At 52.0% G+C, this 19,332-nt stretch overlaps 1 protein-coding gene and 1 long non-coding RNA gene across 5 annotated transcripts in view; one reads left to right on the top strand and one right to left on the bottom strand.

The window, feature by feature from the left end:
• The window catches only part of ADCY5 (adenylate cyclase 5), a 162,745-nt gene extending 154,152 nt beyond the window's left edge, over positions 1-8,593 (bottom strand). For 2 of the 3 annotated variants that reach the window (XM_047790647.1, XM_047790655.1), the window contains exon 1: positions 6,279-8,592. In XM_047790647.1, coding sequence (XP_047646603.1) covers positions 6,279-7,406 — 1,128 coding nt within the window. In that variant the 5' untranslated portion in view covers positions 7,407-8,592. Of the gene's footprint in view, positions 1-6,278 lie in introns of all 3 variants that reach the window. The other variant, XM_047790662.1, reaches the window with a different exon arrangement.
• Positions 8,594-8,757: 164 nt separating this feature from the next.
• Positions 8,758-17,634, top strand: LOC125132863 (uncharacterized). 2 transcript variants are annotated; one of them, XR_007136341.1, is made up of 5 exons: positions 8,758-9,996; positions 11,422-11,478; positions 12,157-12,272; positions 16,295-16,430; positions 17,330-17,634. It is a non-coding gene; the product is annotated as an uncharacterized LOC125132863 (long non-coding RNA). The 2 variants fall into 2 exon arrangements; XR_007136342.1 differs by lacking the exon at positions 17,330-17,634 and adding an exon at positions 16,906-16,996.
• Positions 17,635-19,332: the final 1,698 nt, after the last annotated feature.

The following is a 19,332-nucleotide window of genomic DNA, read 5'->3' as shown; positions in this document are numbered from 1 at the left end:
TAACATGTTGGTGGACAGCCATCCAGTCTCCCCTTGAACACCTCCACTGACATAGCTGGTGACTCCAAGAGGCATCTGGTTTGTTGGCTACAACCCCAAAGGCTAGAAAGGTATCTCCTACCTGGAGATGAAATCTGTCTACTGTTTCCACCCATTTGCCCCCAATCTGCCCTTTGGAGCAACTAAAAATAAATTTAGTCCCTCTTCTAACATCTACCAGCAGGGATCGCAGCAGTAAATAATGCCTTGTCCATGTCTCTGGTTTCTTACCTTGCTCTCCTCCCAGCTAAGCATCGCCCATTCTTTCAAGTATTCTCTCAGAAGTCAAGGCTCCCAATGCCCTTAGCAAACTGGTACCCTCGTCTCAATTCTAGAATCAAACAGTATTCCAGGTGGGGTCTCAATCTGCCGATAAAGTGGAGATGCCCATAAGCCTAACCAAGACCCCACTGGATGTTTTCCTAACAGCCAAATCAGAACACAGGTTCCCATGATCAAGGTCCATTGACTAGAAACGAGAAATTTTGTTCACAGTGTTGTAAAGAGAGATGGTCCCCTTCTTGCATTTGGACATTGCCTGGAGAAAGGGGTAAGGGGTAAGGCTTCCCAAATACCTTTATGGAGTTTGTGTTTGGCAGATAAAAACGATCACCGATCTGGCTGCTGCTAGCAAACTCCCCCCACCTGATGAGCATGGATGAGCGAAGGATATGCTAAAGTGTAACTTACGTAACTGTACCCAAAGGATTCATGGGCACGATCAGGTCCGGAGCTCCCGGAGCAGGCTATTTCATTCCTAACACAGGCGATGCTCCTGGGAAGTACCAGACCAGGAACTGGACCCGCCACAAGATACATAAAGTTAATGGAGGTGCCAAGCAGGCAGCTGCGAACTGGAAGTTAACCAGCAACTGGAAGTTACCTGATAGGCTGGGTGCTATCACAGGGAGGATCCCCCGTCGGGTCCCCCTTCCCAAGCACCCACCCATCCCTGGCTGGGACCAAAGTGGGCACTCCGTCTGCACCTCTCAGGGAGAACAGGCTCGCCCCAGCAGGCCACAGCCCTGCTCTAGCTGCCAGCTGCTCCCTGACAGAGTAACTCAAGGCCAGGACCTGTCTACCCAGAAGAGTGTCTGTCCAGGCCTTTTACGCTGATTTTTAAAGCCCTTCTGTAAGGCTGGGCAGATTTCCACGATGGGGTTTAATACATTGCATGTGTCCTCTTTACAGACAAACACAAGCACACTGTCCTGTGTTCCACAGCACACACATCTCACACTCTTGCTCCAGATCAAAATTTAGATTTTGAATATTAATGGTCAACATTCCTGCAGATAGAGCAGCTGATGGTTCTGCTCCTCGGCTGGGTCTTTGCCACTCAAGTCTCCCCCACAGGCATTGGGACACCCATGGGATCCAAAAACAACCCCCTATTCCCTATCCAGCAGCCCTGCTGGACCCCCAGCCCTGAGGCTCTGCTCCCCTCCCAGCAGCCCCTTCTTGCTGCACAGAGAAAGAGGCAACATAATTGAAGACAATTAGCAAATATAATTGGCAGATACAATTAGTGATGAGCCAAGATGAGCAGACCCTCCCCAGCTACAAACTCGGAGCCAGCCTCCCAGGGCAGCCTGCTGTTGCTGCTGAGGTTCACTACAGCACGATTTCTCCTGTCCAGAAATGTATACGATGGAGTAAGTAACGGGTGGCAGATGAGCCCCAGGATTGTGGTGAAAGTGTGTATCCCCTTCCACCATCCTCTAGAGGGCAGCCACAGTGACCCACCATATAGGCCGCTGGGACAGGTTCCAGAGTGAGGCGGCAGCTCTGATGGGACTTAGCGGATGGCCGAGTAGGTGGGCAGCTCAGGTTTTTGAAAGGGAAGGGCAGGACTCCCTGGGGTCAGGGGAACTGACCACGCAAGTCTAGCCCCCAGCCTCATTATGGAAAGGGGGGAGGAGGCGTGTGCATCCAGAGTATTACCCCGAGGAGCCAGAGGTCAAGGTAAGAAGGTCAATCAAGGCCCAGAATCAGAAAGACAAACAGCCATGGGAAGCCAACCACCAACCAGGAATAAACAGGACAGAGCTGTGATGCTCTCCTTTCCAAGTCAACACAAAGGCTTCCCTGGGCCCACCTCCATCACCCAGGCTAGCCCACATGACAGACAGACAGACAGACACACATACACACACACATACAAGCACATACTGGGACCAGCCTACAGGACACACACCCAGGCATGGACGCAGGCATCCACCCCTCAGCAGCCACAGCAGTCAGTTCCTGGTCTGCTTCCCCACCCCCATCCATCCCCAGACTCCTGACTACAGACACTCACACGTGCTCACAGCCACAGAACATCACCCACACAGAGCTTGTGCCTTTCTGATCTTTGGAACAAGTGGTAACAGTTGCGGGTTCAAACAGGCACAAAGGAAGAAATGCAGGATACCACTGAGTTTCTCCCAAAGGGTTAGGGGGCAGAGCGGAAGGAGCTGAAGACAGGCTGGGTTGGGAATGGTCAGCCCACACGGCAAGGGCAACCTCTGACAGCTATCCCAAGCTCACAGGGACCCACATGGCGTCAGGATCTTCTTTTCCGAAACCATTTCAGGTGGGTTTCATGTGGCTGCAGAATAATAATACCCCACATTTGAACCAAACTCTCTACTTTTCAAAGAGGTCTTCCATCCATTATCACCTCCTAGAGTAACAGTGGACAAGCAGAGATACTCATCTCCTTGGCCAAATGACTGCCCGTCCCCATGGGGCCCAAAGATGTTTTCTCCAAAATAATCTCTAATAGCCAAGCATATGTAATAGTTGTGTGAGTGTACTTGTTTGTGTGTGAGTGCATGCAGAGGCTTTATGTAGCAGAGTGGGATACAGTCAAACAAAAATGAGGTTGCCATGGCAACAGGCTCCGGCATCACTGCAGCCTATTAACACAAGTGAGGAATGTGTTTGGCAGATGCTTGAGTGTTATTTATGGTTTGGGTGTAGCAGAGGGACTTCTAACAGGCAACGAAGGAGGAAAAAACAACCCCGCGCCGCTCTTACTGTACCCCGCTGAGGAGACAAGGAGACGACAGTGAGAGGAGGACAGAAGGCAAGGCTGAGAGGCTGCAAATGGGGAGTGAGAGCTGGGGAAGCAGGAAAGCAGGCAGGCAGAGAGGAGAGGTGGGCAGAGAGCAACAGGGGGCTGGAGAAAGGAAGTGAGAGAGAAAGAGCAGGGGAGGGGGACGCCAGGGGAAGGGCTGGAGCAGGCGATGTAACGATAGGGAGAAACATCATGCCCCATAAGGGCTGCCCCACCTTGCCTCTCAGCCCCTTCTTGGGTAGAAACCAGCAGGAGGCACCGAAGAAGATACTAAATCTTTCTCTTCCCCATTGGAGCAAAGGGCAGAGCTCCAAATGCAAAAGGGGCTGGGGAAGAATAAAATACCACATCAGATACTGATGTTGAAGACCCGGGCTGTGGAAGCAAGGGGGCCAGCCCCTCAGGAAAAGTGAACAAAGGCCAATGCAGCTTCCTGAGGGCCTACTGTGTGTCCAAGGCGCCGTGGAGAGAAATTCCCAAAGACACAACATTAGAAACCGCACACTGCTGCCGCATTTCCCAGGATGTGTATCTTTATCAAAGAAAAGAACAAAGCATCGAACACAAACCATCCTTTGACACCTGCCCCTCTGGGGTAACCTGAGGCAGAGGGTAATGCTGGACTGTGCCACTAATATTTCCCCACCATCCAACAGGGTTTGCTTCAGAAATACAAAGTTTCCATCAGAGGTAATCAGAAAGGTAAATCAAATACAAACACAAAAAGATACAGATTCCTCTGAAGCCACACAGAAAAATGTTCACAGTCTGTTATCGGGGACTATTCTAAATAAGCTCTGCCATACTCAACAGAGAAGGTCATGAAAAGTTAAGTGCAAACCCACCCCAAAGCCTACAGACTAGGGAAGGTCTGAAGACTGCAATGGGTACAAGAAGCATGGGGTGGGAGGTGGTGGAAGTGGGGAGAGAAGGGAGAGGGACTGGCCTGCGGAACTGGAAGAGAAAGTCAGTCAACTACTCTGTTACTGCAACGCATCTTCTTGCTAAGCGGGAGACGGTGCACCCCAGGTCCAGCACTCCTGTCCTGGGCTCTGACTCCAACCTCCTGAAATCATCCAGGATTGCCTGGGGCTGGGTCCTTGGCAGACTTTAGTCCCAAGTCTGGTTTGGAAATACCCCCAAAAATTCTGAAATCTCTGCTGCTCTATGTGGATGTCATGCCTTTCCCTTTGCAGAAAAGCTATATTCACCCAAGCAATCTGCCTCCCATGCAAGGCAGGAACAACCCCCAAAGATATACTACCCATGTGATAGCTTGGGTCCCCAGGAAGAAGCCTTTATAAGCACTAACAATAATAGTTAACTTTTTTTAAAACCAGCTCTCAATAGGTTTCTCTCTCAAGTTCAAAGCTGATGTCTAAAGATTTTTTTTCCTTTTAATTCCAGATCAGAAAACTTTTAACTCAGCATCAACAACCCCACCTACTTTACTCACGGAAACACAATCAAGTTGTTAAAAAGTTATTAAATCCCTCCTAAGTCCCCTACACTGTCCCAGACAAGGGAGAGAAGGAAAAACATACACCTCAGGATTCCTGCAGCCAAGGAGTTTAACCAATAGGCACTGGAGAAAAAGTAAGGGTCCCACTCTGTGACTCTGACTCCCTAGTGGACCATGCAGAAGAGGGAGAGGCCAGGATAACTGGAAGGGAAGGAAGGGCTCCTGGCAGAAGGTGAGGCTTGGCACAGAGGGACTAACCCTCTCAATGGCTAGACAAGGAACCGGGGCCCAGAGAGGTTGCAGGTCCCCTCCCGCTCCATCACAGAGCACCTTGGAGGTGCAGCGCCAGGAAGCCTACACTGGTGCTATTTATTCCCAAAGGATGAGTACGATACCCAGCAAGCCAGGGGGCCCAGGAGAGCCTCTCAAGAAAAACGTGGTACTCAACAGGATGGAAGTCTGAGGAAAGGCACTAGAAATGGGGAGGAGGAAGGCAATGATAATGGAATATGGCTAAGAAGTTCTGTTAGAGGATGCAGGTGCCTGGACAGAGCTTTGGGAGTGGGGGTGGGTGGAGTGCAGTCCACAGTCAAAAGACTCGCCTGCAGCAAGGGCCCACTTTACTCTCACAGCCAAGGTGCATGGCCACCAGGTAGGCTCAGCAGGAGCCAAGAGATAAGGCCCATGGAGCCACAGACAAGGGGGCTGCTAAGGCGAGAAGAGGTGCACGTCAGAGGAGCTGCTCTCACCCAAGGTCACCATGGCAAGCACACTGCTCTCCCACAAGCCTTCACGAAAGTTGCCAGTAAACCAGGAGTTTTATTTCCTCCTGAGCCCACTGTTCAAAGCTCGCCTAACCAATCCCAGGAAGGATAAGAAGCCTCCACTACAAGCAATAACCAGGAGCACCCATGTCAAGGGGTCGTAACATCCAACATTAGCTTTCTGCTCAGATGGTGCATGCGCACTGGCAGGAGAGTGTATTGTAGATGGTGTAAATGAAGAACACAGTCCACCAGATGCCCTCCGAGGTGCTCTGTGGCTGGGGCAGCAGCAAGCCCACCACCTGGACCGCCGGCACCCTCAAGCCTTCCTTCCCACCTTTGCTAAAGACAGCCTTTTGGCTTGGGGCAGTTTTGCAAACAAAACAAACTTGTCAGTCCTCCCTCAAGTTTAGAGATATCTCCAGCTCCCAAACCCCAGCCTCAGACAATGGGCGGGGCTATCATTTCTGCTCCCTAAGGCTGGGCAAGGGGCGCCTAGGGTCTCCCTCTCCAACCCTCTATCCAGGACTCAGTTAACAAATGGTCAGTGGCTCTCAGGAGAAAGAGACGGTGACAAGGTCCAGAAACTTTTGTCAGGAGGCTTTTATATACAGGGACAGAAGCACGGGAAGAGAAGGGGACCTCTCCATTGAATTTTCTCTTCCAATACTCCTACCTCATTAGCATCCTTACAATAATGGCTACGGTTTAGTTATGTCTTCCACCAGCAAGAACGTTACATACAAGAGCACTTTTTTTGTAAACAAAGATGTTGGGGCTCAGAAGGGGTTCAGAGGCTGGAAGACACCACACAGCCGACACAGCCGACACAGCCGCGTCTCTATGGATTTCACCACTTGAAAGGGTGAAGGCGGGTTGCCTCTCTCTGGAGTCGGGCTGAGACCTGCCCACCCCACAAGCCAGTCCCTGTGCCCAGGTGGGCCCCTACCTGCTTGAGCAGGAACTGGTCCTGGGCGTTGGTGTGCAGGGCGATGGCCAGGTGGAGGGCAGACAGGAGCACCCCACTAAGTACCGCGGCCCGCATGCGCACCGGCAGGAGAGTGTAGATGGTGTAAATGAAGAACACAGTCCACCAGATGCCCTCCGAGGCGCTGCGCGGCTGGGGCAGCAGCAAGCCCACCACCTGGACCGCCAGCACCACAGCAATGAGCGCGTAGCAGGCCAGGCCCATGTGGTCCTGGTGGAAGGCGGCACGGTTGCAGAGCACTGCCATGACAAGGATCACACCCACAGCGGCCGCCAGCACGGCCAGATAGGGCAGTTGGAGCGGGGGCCGCGCTGCGTGGAAGGCCAACATCACGAGGCAGACGAGCACCAGCACAGCCATAAGCATAGTGAGGCTGCTCTGGTTCAGACGGAAGAAGTAGCGCTGGTACAGTCGCTCCAGCTTGTCCGACGGGAACTTCTTGGAGCGGAATATCTGCAGCAGTGCCAGGCAGCAGGCGCCCAGCGACAGCACCGCGCCGGGCCCCGCGCCCGAGCCTGCTGAGCTGCCGCCATCCCGGGACCCTTGGTCATCCTCGACGGCATCGGCCTCCAGCTCGTCGGCCGCGCGGCCCTTGCCCCGCCGCTCCTCCAGGCCCAGCTCCACCGAGCGGGGGCGCACCTCCGTCCCGCCGGCTGCGGCCGCAGCTGCCGCGGAGCCGCCGCCGCCGCCCGCAGGGGGCGCCCGGGTGCTGCCCCCGCCGGCCGCGCCCCGCCGCTGCCGCCTGCTGCCGCGACCGCAGTCGTCGCCACCGCGCTCCTGCCAAGCCGACTTGGAGCGGAAGCTGAAGCCGAAGCCCCCAGCCAGGGGGTCGTCTCCACTCAGCGGGGGATCGTCGTCGTCGTCCCTGCGCCAGCGGCTGGCCAGGCGCTGCTGCTTCTGCGGGGTCACCGCCCCCCCGGGCTTCTTGGTGGAGCCGCGGGCCGAACCCCCCGGGGCGTGGGGGTAGCCATTGGCTCGGGAGTCGGCCTCGCCCCACGCGGAGCGGTGTTCCGCGCCTCCCCGGGACGCCGGCGCCGTAGCTGTCTGCGCCGCGTAGCCCGGGGGGCTTACGCTTTTGGAGCTGGACATCCCCCCCTCGGCCTCGTCGTCTTCTTCCTCCTCCCCCCCCGGGGGCCGGGCCGGGGGTCTCCAAGGGGAGGGCGGACGGCCGAGCAGGGGGACCAGGCTGGGGTCACACGACGGGGGCGGCCCTGGGCCCTGGGCAGTAGCTGGGCATCTTGGCACCCCCGTGCTGAACGGAGAAGGAGGGCAGCGGGAGAGAGAGTGGGAGGCAGTTACAGCCCCGAGGTGAGAAGTGGCTGAGAATCCGCGTCAGGAGTCCCAGGTCCGAGATGGAGTTGGCTCCAAGCTGGGGCAGTGGGGACTGCTCGAGATGCTGCGCCGCGCGCAGAGGGACGTCCGGACTCCTGGCTCGCGTCGAGCTCGACAAGGACCGGAGTTGCGGACGAGGCGGGACGGCGAGGTGTCCTTGCGGGCGGCGCCTCCCCGGAGCTGGCAATGCCCGGGCGCGGCGCTCGCAGATTCTGCCTAAGCGGAGCCCAGCGGCACACGAGGCGAGGCAGCTAGGGCGGCTCGGCAGGGGTCCCGGCGTGGAAACCAAGCGGGCACCCTTTCCTCACGGCAGACTGGGAGCGACTGGGAGGTGCGGGCGCCAGCCAGCATTATTTTCTTACGAGGGGTGGGGAGGTGGGATGGGGGGTGGAGAGGACGGGGGAGGGGGCGGCGGGCGGAGCAACAGCTCCGGAGCCCTGGGGGGAGGGTCCTGTAGCCCAAGGGGGCCGTCGCCCGCATCCCCCACCTCCCGCGGCGAGATTGGGAGCTTGGCCCCGGCGAAAGCAGAGCCGAGCCTCAGCGCGTCCGCTCAGGGGGCGGCGGCGAGGACCCGCTCCTGCAGCGCGGCCCTTCCCCTTTCGCCTCCCCCTTCCCCCAAAACGGAGCGGGGCTGGCCCGGACCCGCCGGCCCAGGAGGGCTGTCGCGCCGGCTCCGAAAGCCCCAGGATCCTCGCCACCGGCTGCCGGCCCACCGCGGCCGGGCGCTGGAGGACTAGGCGGAGGGCGGAATCCGGCGCAGCGCCGCCGCCGTTCTGCCCCAACGCAGGCGGGCTTCTCTCGGGGAGCACGGCATCCAGAGATCGAGGGCCGGGGCTCAAATGCAGCCGGCCGAGAGGGGCCGGCCCAAGAGCCGCTGCGCCCCGGGGGCGGTCCGGGGGGGCCCGCGGAAGCCAGGCTTAGGGCGCGCCATGCACGCCACCGGCCCTGCGCCGCTCCGGCCGGTCGCGCCGCTCCTCCCTTCTCGCCCGCTAGCCGCCGCCGCCGCCACCGGAGCGCCCTCCGCATCCCCTCCTCCCGCCGCCTCCCCGCCCCCCGCGCCTCTCGGGCCTCGGCTCACAGCGGCGCGCGGCCGCCTCCGCCCCCGACCGGGCCGCAGCCCCCGCCTCGGCGCCCCGCAGGCATCCTCAAGCCCGGCCTCGTGAGGCGCCCGGTAACGTGGGGGCCCCAGCTCCCCTTCCCCACCTAAAATTCTCACCGCGCCCCCTCCCTCCCTGGCGCCTGGAGCCGCGTCCAGCCCGCGGTCCCTTCGCCGGACCTGGGTGGCTTGCGGTCCTCCCCCACCCCCTGCTTGGGTCCCTGCGCCCCTAGTCCTAGCTCCCCTCTTTTGTATCCCCCTTTAATCCCCATCCCCCCATTCTATCCAACTTCAGCCCCCGCGCTGCGCCCCCCTTTCCTGGTCCGGCTCGATTGGCCGCTTCCTGAGCTGTCAGACTTGAGTTCGGCGCTCTTATTGGGCGATTCTCTGGCCGGGCGGCTGTGCCAAAGGAGGGCGCAGCGGGCCGGGGGCGCCTAGGCAGCGACTGCCGCAGGGAGACGAAGACCAGAGTCCCTGGAGGGCTGGAGGGGCCCGAGAGCCAGACCCGGAAATGGACAGGGGAGATGGAGAGACTGAGGATCTCAGAGGCACAGGAAGACAGTGACGGAAAAGATGGAGATGCAGTGGGTGAGGCGGATGCAGCCAGGGCGGGGCGGACAGGAACGCTTTGGTGGATAGTTAACAAGAGGCAGCCCCGCACACAGCACCAGGAACACCTGGCATTTGTGAAGAGCCGTTCCTGTTCATACTTTTGTTGTTGTTGCTATTGAATCTCATTTGATTTCCCTCAACCACCCTGGAGTTGTGACAGAGGCAGGGCCTATGTGATTAATTCCAATTTATAAATGCGGACACTGAAGATTCAGAGCTTACTCAACTTGCCCTGGGCCACACACGTCTCCTGACTTGGCAACCGAAAGATCCAGCGCCAGGCTGGCTCCCTACCTAGCAAGGTGTTATCGGGAAGGATGCAAAATAGAGCAGGATGGAGAGCCCCGGCGGGAGTGGGGCGGGGAAGAGGACAGAGAAGGACCTGATAGTCCTGCATCGCCCCAGCGGCAAAGAAGCAGGAGAGGAGACGACTTGACTTTGGGTCAAAGAGGACCCAGATCTGTGGAATGATGTACCTACCCTCTTGCCCCTAAGCTGTCCCGCTGGATGTTCCTGCAGTCTAAACACCAGGAGAGATGAGGACTACCACACCTCTACTTCGGGGAGGGAAAAGCAACCTTGACTTTATTCTTCCTTCAGCTCTCTCTGCAGAGCTTCTGACAGAGGCTAGCCGTTGGGGTGAGCTTCCCTTTCTTTTTCTGTTGGTCATCTCTTTGCAACTTGTAAGATAAACCTTGCCAAGTTTACAAAATGGGAGAAACATGCCAAGAGGTCTGAATAAACTAGCCCTAGAGTAGCCCAGCCTTTTCGGAATCAATCCATGATTAGTGAAGTCATTAAAAGCACCATGAATTTAGTCAGCATTCATAGAGCACCCCCTATGTGCAAAGCACTGTGCTATGTGCCTCAGGGATAGAGAGGTGACCCTCCTCTCAGAGGGAGAGGAGCTAGCCGATAACTCCAGTTCTGAGCACAATTCAGTCAGGGCTCGTCAGAGGTCCAAAAAGAGAGTTTGGGGGGGGGGGGGGTTCAGAGAGAGGAGGCATTAATTCCCACTGTGAGGGCCAAAAAGACTCCAAAGGTTGAATTTGGGGCCAGAAGAGAAGGAGGAGTCAGAAGAAAAAGAGGATGGATTGCTTTTTATTAAGCAACATCTCTATGTTTGTGAATCTTACAGTTCTGTAACTGTTTTGAGGAAGATCCTCCCCACTATAAAGATGAGAAAACTGAGACTTAGAGAATCAAAGTTTGCCCAAGGTTTACAGTTTATAGCAGAATGGAACCCAAGTCCGGTCTGCTACTTGTACTCTACCACACAGACATGTGGCACATATGCCAGGAGAGGAACACCCAGGCACGTGACTGTACAGACAGCAGCCAGATGGCCTGAAGTATCAAGGTGATTGGGTTCCATCCTTGATCCCCTTCTCATTCCCTGAGCTCTCTCTGGGTCATTCCTTTGCATTTTATTGAAATTTTTTTTTTTATTTATTTACTTAGTTATTTTATGGCCACACCAGCAGCATATGGAAGCTCCTGGGCCAGGGATGGGATCTGATCCACAGCTATGACAGTTCCCAGATCCTTTAACCTACATGCTGGGTCAGAAATTGAACCTGCACATCTGCAGCAACACAAGCTGTTGTAGTTAGATTCCTAACCTACTGCACCACAGCAGGAATGCCTCAAAAATTGTAAATAACCGTCATAACAAAAACCACGTATGATTAAATGTGAAAAACCTAGAAAAAAGACCCAAAAAAGCACATTCATAATCACAACACCTAGAAAGAACCATTCACATCTTAATTTTTTTTCTTAAGCAAAAATGGGACTTTTACTCTAATAGTTTTAGACTCTGTTTTTTCTAGGCAAAATGTGGATTTTTAAAAATACCAAAAGGCATCCATCTACATTATCCATTTTATTGTTTGAATAGAATTCCATTGCATGAATATAGCATCATTTATTTAACTAACCCCCTACCATTGGATATTTTTCACTGTCATAGCAGTTTATAAGAAGTTTCCACTCTCTTAGTGTTATAAACAATGAGCATTTTTGTAGATAAATCTTCACACACAACTTTAATTGTATCCTTAGGAGAAATTCCTACAAGTAGAACTGCTGAGCCAAAGGATAAACATTTTTTCACCTAAGGTATTTCTGAAATCTGCATCTCCAGCACCTGCCTCCCTTCCCAGTTCCAAGCTTACCCCCGTCCACTGGCAGGCTCCCCATGGATGCTCCTTGGTACCCACCAGCACCCCAGATTCCATTTGTCTAAAATTAAAGTCATCTCTCACCAAGCTTGCTCCTCCCTCTGTATTTTCGCCACTGGTGTTATTACCACCCCCCAACTCCCTGAGCTTAGAGTGGTGAGCCCTCCCAACCCAGCTCTCAGATCCTGCTGCTATGCCCTGCTCTTTTCATATCTGTCTCTTCTTCCATTCTCTGGGTACCACCTTCACCCAGATCCTCCCTTCTCATTGCCTGGACAGTGACCAACACTTTCTCCTTGCTCTCGGATCTGTCCTCTACTTTGTCCCCATCTGATCATGCATGTTACACGCTAACTGAAAACCCTCCGCAAAATGGCCTCTTCCTACCTGCAGGTTTTCACTGTCCACCCCTTCCCCAGGTCGTCAGGCCGCCCTGAACCCCTAAACCTCTGCAGAAATCACCCCCAGCACAACTCAAACAGATGCCTCTTTAATGCCCTCCTCTCCCTCCCCTTCCCCCAGGCTGCTAAGCACACCCTCCTCCTCAGCTCCCCGCGCACCTTGCTTTTCTCTCTATTATAGCAATTGTCACGCTGTGTTATCTTGACTTTTTCAGAACTGTCTCCACAGTCTGCTGAACTCCTTGAGGGCAGAATTGGGATCTTACTCTTTCTTGTGCCCCGTACCTGGCACACAGGAGGTGCCCTTCCCTGTTTGTTGGATAAGCAAATGGTAACCTCTAGGGGAAAGTGGTGGGAATGGAGTCTGAGGGGTGAGATGGGGTGGGGCGCAGTTCAGGGGACTGACTGGCCACTGTGGATGGAGATGGAAAGGTAGGTTGGGCTCTTTAGCACTATGTCGAGGAGAGTGGGCTTCAGTTTAAAGACAATGAAGGGTCCCTGGACAGGGGGATAGGAGTGTCCTGGGCCATTTATGTTTTGTGAGGCAAACTCTTAGCAATGTTGTCACGAGATTAGACAAGCAAGATCCAAGAACAGAGAGGACCAGTCAGGAAGCTATTGCAGAGCAGATACGGCTGGAGCCCAGAAGTGACATGGGGATGGAAATGATGCCATTCGCTGGAGGAACCCTGTGAAGGGCAGACCAGGAAATCCAGGGGTCAACTGCTGTTTAGAGGAAGAGTCCAAGAGGTCACATGAAAACCAAGACGGGAGTCACAGGAACACAAGGCAGAGGTTTTGAAGACCACCTCCAGGACATGTGCCTGGCTGTTGTCATTAGAGAGGGGCTGACCCAAAGCCCACCTGGGGCCTCTCTCTGAAGTGAGCACTTGGTTTGCAGAGGGGAGGTGGCTATGCACCTCCGGCACAGCAGGTCCTTTGGGAGATCCGAGGACTGCCCACCCCGCCAGCCATCTTCCCCCTGTACCCCGGTTACCCTTCAGGACTTCATTCGTCATTTCCCCCAGGCTTCTTTTTGGAAACATAGTTCTATTTGGGAAATTCGATTATTAATATTTTAGACTGTTTAGAAATATTTGTAAAAATGGGTCTTAGTAATACTCCTGTACCTGAAAATTCCTTCCCCTACAATGCTTAAAATCCTTCCATTAGGAGTTCACGTCATGGCACAGGGGAAATGAATCCAACTAGGAACCATAAGGTTGAGGGTTCGATCCCTGGCCTCGCTCAGTGGGTTAAGGATCTGGCATGGCTGTGAGCTATGGTGTAGGTCACAGACGCAGCTTGGATCCCGTGTTGCTGTGGCTGTGGTGTAGGCTGGCAGGAACAGCTCCAATGTGACCCCTAGCCTGGGAACCTCCATATGCTGCGGGTGCGGCCCTAAAAAGACAAAAAGACAACAACCACCAAAAAATCCTCCAATTAGATAGTCATGCTTTAGGATGACAATCATACCCTAAAAATAAATGCAGAAAATCTACAGAGAAAGTAGATCAGTGGTTGCTTAGGCTTGGAGAGGGGGAGGAGTGGGGAGTGTTGGCTAATGGGTACAAAATGTCTTGGAGGGGCATGAAAATGTTCAAAAATTAGATCATGGCGATGATTGCCCAACTTGAGAAATATGCTAAAAACCATTGCCTTGCACACTTGAACCCAACCAGGTGAACTTCATGGTATATAATTATATCTCAAGAAAGTGGTTGAAAAAAGGGAATGCAGATACCACTGGTATGTGGTAGAATGAAGGACTTATGCCAAGACCACCAGTCGTTATTAAGTTAGTGTGGATGAGTTTAATCAGCACGCTTCCCCCTTTATTGCCAAAACAAGTTTGCGGGCACCAAGAGAATGGATGCTTGTTGTACGGGGGGAGGGATGAGTTAGGGAGAAGCAGGAGAGAACATTTCGACACCACTGAGCATTTCCTGGAGCACATGGAACCAGAAAAGGGCATGGATGCCCAGGAATGGGAAGGAAGGTGGCAGAAATGAAAGCCAGTTAGGAATTGGGGGCTCAAAAATGAACTTTCCCTACTGCCTCGGAGAGCCCCGCCTGGTAATGAGTTCTTCACAGGGAATTAAAGCACGCTAAGAACCCTAGGCTCCCTCAAGGGTGAAAGAATCTTCAAGATCATCCAGTTCCCAAAGGTGTGTCAACCTCCCCTGATATTGGCATTCTGAGAGCAAGCCCATGCCGCAAACTCGATAACTTACCTTTCCTTTGAAGAACTGATATCCCCGAGACAGAGAAAAGCTAACAGGACGGCATGGGCATCTTGAAGGTAGGTCATCCTCGGAGGCTTTTCCACTCCAGCGCATCCCCACTAGGATCTCTGAGGAGGAACCAAGGACATTTGTGTTTTTTTTGTTGTTGGGTTTTTTTTGTTTGTTTGTTTGTTTTTCTTTTTAGGGCTGCACTTGCAGCATATGGAGGTTCCCAGGCTAGGGGTTGAATCAGAGCTGTAGCCTTCCGCCTACACCACAGCCGTAGCAACCTGCGATCCGAACCATGTCTGCAGCCTACACCACAGCTCACGGCAATGCCGGATCCTTAACCCACTGAGCTTGGCCAGGGATCGAACACCGATCCTCATGGATCCTAGTCGGGTTCATTTCCCCTGCGCCACAATGGGAACTCCAGAACCGAGGACATCTTCCTCTTGATCTCTGGGTTCCTTGGCTGGGAAATCAAGGATGATAGGAAGTTTGCAATTGGCCAGAGGGAACCAGGCCCTAGGTTTTTCCAGACAATTCTCTCACCTCCAGGCCTCTGGGCCTCAGGGAACAGGGAAACATTCAAAGAGCTCAGATTGTAGCTGAGTAGGAAATGGCTGATAATAGCTCGATCTGCCGCTCTCCCAGGTGTTGACATTTGCATTTTAATGGAGGCGGTTAATGCCTTCAGCTGAAGGAGTGACGAACCCGTTCTCTCAATTGCTGCTGGAGGTAATGGGAGACCTGTGGTGGCCCAGGGCTTTTTAATGCCCTCTGGCACACCATGAGGAGATCATGCCTGCTCTGCAGCTGCCAATCCTTTGGATTCTAATGCCTGCATTCCATGATTTATCTTCGTTCATTTTTTTTGTTTTGCTTTCTTGCACTTTCTCCTGCATCCTTTTTTTCCTAAAAATATGGGAACATCCCCATGAGTCATTTATTCTTTCAACACACATAAACAGATTACCCATTTCAAGCAGAAAACTATGTTGGCCAGGGTTGAGTGGAGTGAACCCAGGAAGTATGCCAGCAAGAGGCCACCTCCAAGAAGTCAGAGGTGAGGAAATCACAGAACGAGCTGGAGAACAGTCCCCTGTCAGCAGAGATGGGCCATGCAGCTTATCCTGAACGCTTCTTGAACAAATAAGAGGCTGAGAACGAGTAGGAGAAAATATTCCTCTAGGCTGAGGAGCAAGCAAGACTTCTAGGAGAGGTGAGACGGCAACAGAGGTATATGTAGGAGTTGGATATGCAACAACTAGATGGAGTTTTGAGGTTTTGAAACAGTCTTCTAGTCATAGAAGACCACGTAGTGTGTGATCCTATTTATAGGAAATGTCCAGAGGGGGCAGAGCTATAGAAACGAAAAAGACAGTCATGATTGCCTGGAGCTTGGGGACAGAGGCGGGGAGATGGGGATTAAGTGCTGAGGAGTACAAGGAAATTGTGACAGTTGTTCTAAGATTTGAGTTGGTCCCACAACTTAAAGTATACTAAAAAGCTAAAAAACAAAACAAAAACACCTAATTTCGCACTTTGTAAATTATGTAATTTACAAAGATGAGATATAATGTAAGTTATATCTTCATAAAGCTGGGGAAAATGGGGGAACGTGGTGTCCAAAAAGACCATTCCTGTAGTAATCCTGCTTAAGTTAGAGAAGGGATATCCTAGTCTTAAGTTCTTAGTATGAAGGCTCATATTTAAGGTAAAAAATTTTCAAGGACCCCAACAATGTACCTTTGGTTAAGAAAAATACATAATGGTAAAAAGCTACTACAAATTTAGTAATTGATTTTCATTTAGCAGATGAATTAGTACTTTACTAATCCCAGTAGTATCTAGACATGCTAGAAAAATGATTCTGCATTTGTAGGGGAGCATTTTATTATGCCTAGAGACAAGGCTTAGTGGCTCTCTCAAAATCTTCCTTGGCCCTTTGGGGTCTTCAATCCACAGGTTCAGGATTTTCATCCATGCTCTACTAAGGCATGTTTGTTTTAGCTTCTCTGCCAGGCGAATGCCAATGGGTGGGGATCCATCAGCACAAAAACAAACAGACAAACAATAAACAAAAAACATGATACCACCTCCCATGATGTTTCTGCCCCTTCAGCTGTTCAGGCAAAATGGCACCCTTTCTCCTCCCAGACCAGTGAGTTTGCTGAGAGCAGATCCAGCACAGAAGACAGCCCGGGCCATGCCGTTGGCAGACACTTGCCTCTAGCAAATGTGATTAAAGGCAGCAGCAAGTAAGTGCCTATTAATTTTTCATTTGAAAAGTCAAAGGCAACCTTCTTGGAAAGCAGCATCATTGAACTTCAGCTTTGGTGTTAAAGCCAGGCTTTGCCCCCAGCCATGTATGCCTTCTTCCACGAGTAGACACCCACACACAGACAGACACACACATACCGGAGTCCATAACCTCTTTATTGAACAGGGGAGAGAAAGAGTCAGAGACCAGCAGCCCTGTATGTCTCAGAGGGTATTTTGTCCTATCCACTGTCTCAAATTACCTTAATGACAATCTGTTCATGTATCTACCTATACATATGAACCTTATACAATATATTGCTCTCTCCCCCGAACTGTTTACATACCATTTGTGTAGTTTGAACCCGATTTTAGATGCCCTTGGGGAGATGGCTAGCCAAAGCTCTCTGCGACATGTTCTTTTATAAAGAAAACATAATGCTTACACACTAACCTGTTTGTTTTGTAAACCAGAGGCAACATGACGCATCAAGAACAGAGGGTAGGGGGATTCCCGTCTGGCGCAGCAGAAATGAATCCGACTAGAACCATGAGGTTGCTGGTTTGATCCCTGGCCTCGCTCAGTGGGTTACTGATCTGGCGTTGCCGTGAGCTGTGGTGTAGGTCGAAGACAAGGCTCAGATGTGGCATTGCTGTGGCTCTGGCATAGGCTGGCGGCTATCGCTCCAATTAGACCCCTAACCTGGGAACCTCCATATGCCGCTGGTGCAGCACTAAAAGGACAAAAGACAAAAAAAAAAAAAAAAAAAGAGTAGGGGGCAGGGGGCCAATATGGTCCTATCATCTGTTTTCCTCTTGGTAGGCAGAACAAATTCAGCTGGCTTTAGGCATCAATTACTTCCTCTCTTTCTTTTCTTCCTTGTGCTTCCTTACTAAGGCATCCCATCTGATGAGAAAATAATCTTTTCCACTCAACAATGAGGAGGATTGAGAGAAGGGTGCTAAGCCTGGAGTCAGAATACCTGAAGGCTCTACACCAGCCCTACCACTCTTTGGCTATGTGATAGCCAACAAATCACTTCACCTCTCTGAACTGCGGTCCCCCAGCAAGGGTAACTGCACTCCTACACACGCTGATGACTTGTTATTAGGATCTGGACAATGATGTGAAATTCCTTTTCAAATTATTCACCCTTATATACAATAGGAATCAGTCTTAATAAAAGCAAATTTATAAATTCATTCTCAACAGATCCAGATGTTCGTTTAAGAGGTTAGCGTGGGATGAGGTACCTCTCTGGGTCTCAGGCTCTTGCATACATTTATAGATGACTGTGAAAAATATTTTTATGTCTGTGCTGCATGTGTCCCAGCTTGTCTAGTAGTCTGGACGATCTGATCTACTCTTTCATCTCTGCTGTGTTCAGAGCAGGGCCCCCAGGGCCATGCAGATGAGGTCTCTGTTCGCCAAGACTTTCCCTTTCGCAGGATTCTGACAGACAGCAGCCTGTCTGCTGTGCAGCCTGGGGAGCTGCGCCCTCCCGCAGGCGTGGGTGGTGATTAGAGTGGCCTGTGAGCAGCTCGAGTGGTGCTGAGTGTTGTGTCCCCTCTCACTGGCCACTCTGCTTGGCCTTGGAGAGGTTTTGTCCAGTCTCTGTATCACTGACTCTGACTCTCTGGGGGTGGCAAGCCAAGCCGTGTTAGTGATCGTGCTGGGGCTGGCTGACCTTCCCCAAACTGGGATAATCTCTTTCCCTGGCAACAGGCAGAGGCACCAAGGGACAGTGACAGATTGTGAAATCCTAGGGCTGGGCTTTCTAGAATTACTTAAAAAGAGAAAATTCTAACAGTACCTTGCATTTGCAGAGTCCTTTTAAAAAGAAAGAAAGCGTCCTTTAAAAGCTGTTCCTGGAGAAGGCAGCTTTGGGAGTGTCTGTTAGAGAGTAAACAAGATTGGGTAAGAAATGTATTGTCTTATTCTTATCAACTCAGTAGCAATGAGAGTGTTAGGAGAAAGACCCGAGCAGCTTCCCCCCTGCCCCTTCCCCCCCACCCCCCCCACACAGGTGGGGATACAGAAGAAGAAAGAAGCAGAGTGACTTGATCAACATTACACAGCATGAGGGGCAGAACTGGACCTAGCCTTCGTGACTTTTATTGTCAGCCCAAAGCAGGCAGAGAGGACAAAGAAGCCAAAGGACCTAATAGTTTGCTTTGTCCACCTGAGATTCTGGCATGTAGACAGCTCTTCCTGAGCCAGACTTTGGGCTTGGTCCTCTGGGGCATACAAGAATATGCTTCATTGCTTACATGTCTGAAAGCAGAGGAGAAATGCAGGGGTGGCACCTGAGAAAAATTGCCATCCTCTTGCCAGTTTCCCACTAAGGATCTTTAAGCAAGGTAGGAGCAGACCTAACAGACAGGGATGGATGGGGCTGCTTGTGTTGCCTAGGGAGTTTCAGGGGTGGAAATGGAAAACAAAACTGTAAGAAGAGGAGTTCCTGCTGTGGCACAATGGGTTAGGCGCTATCAACTGCAACTCAGATCTGATCCTTGGCCTGGGAACTCCATATGCCACCAGGCGGCCAGAAGGAGAAAACAAACAAAAAACTGTAAGAAGAGTACACAGAAGAACACTTTTGTGATCTTGGCTTACAAAGATTTCTTTGCCATGACACCAAAAATACAATTCATTATTTTTAAAATTATTCACAAAGCTTTTTTATAAATCGGACTTCACCGAAATTAAGTACTTTTCAGAAGACATTGTTAAATGAATGGAAAGACAAGCCACAGACCGAGAGAAGTTATTTGCAGATAAATACATCTGATAAAAAAATTGTAGGCAGCATCTACAAAAGCATTCTAAACTTGATAAGGAGAAAACATCTCAACAAAAACAGACAAAAGATTTGAACAAACACTTGACCCAAACTGGGT

The sequence above is a fragment of the Phacochoerus africanus genome, chromosome 1 (genome assembly GCF_016906955.1).
Source record: "Phacochoerus africanus isolate WHEZ1 chromosome 1, ROS_Pafr_v1, whole genome shotgun sequence".
Classification (NCBI taxonomy): Eukaryota; Metazoa; Chordata; class Mammalia; order Artiodactyla; family Suidae; genus Phacochoerus; species Phacochoerus africanus.
Note: the sequence above shows the minus strand (reverse complement) of the source record. Positions and strands in the feature narration are given on the sequence as shown.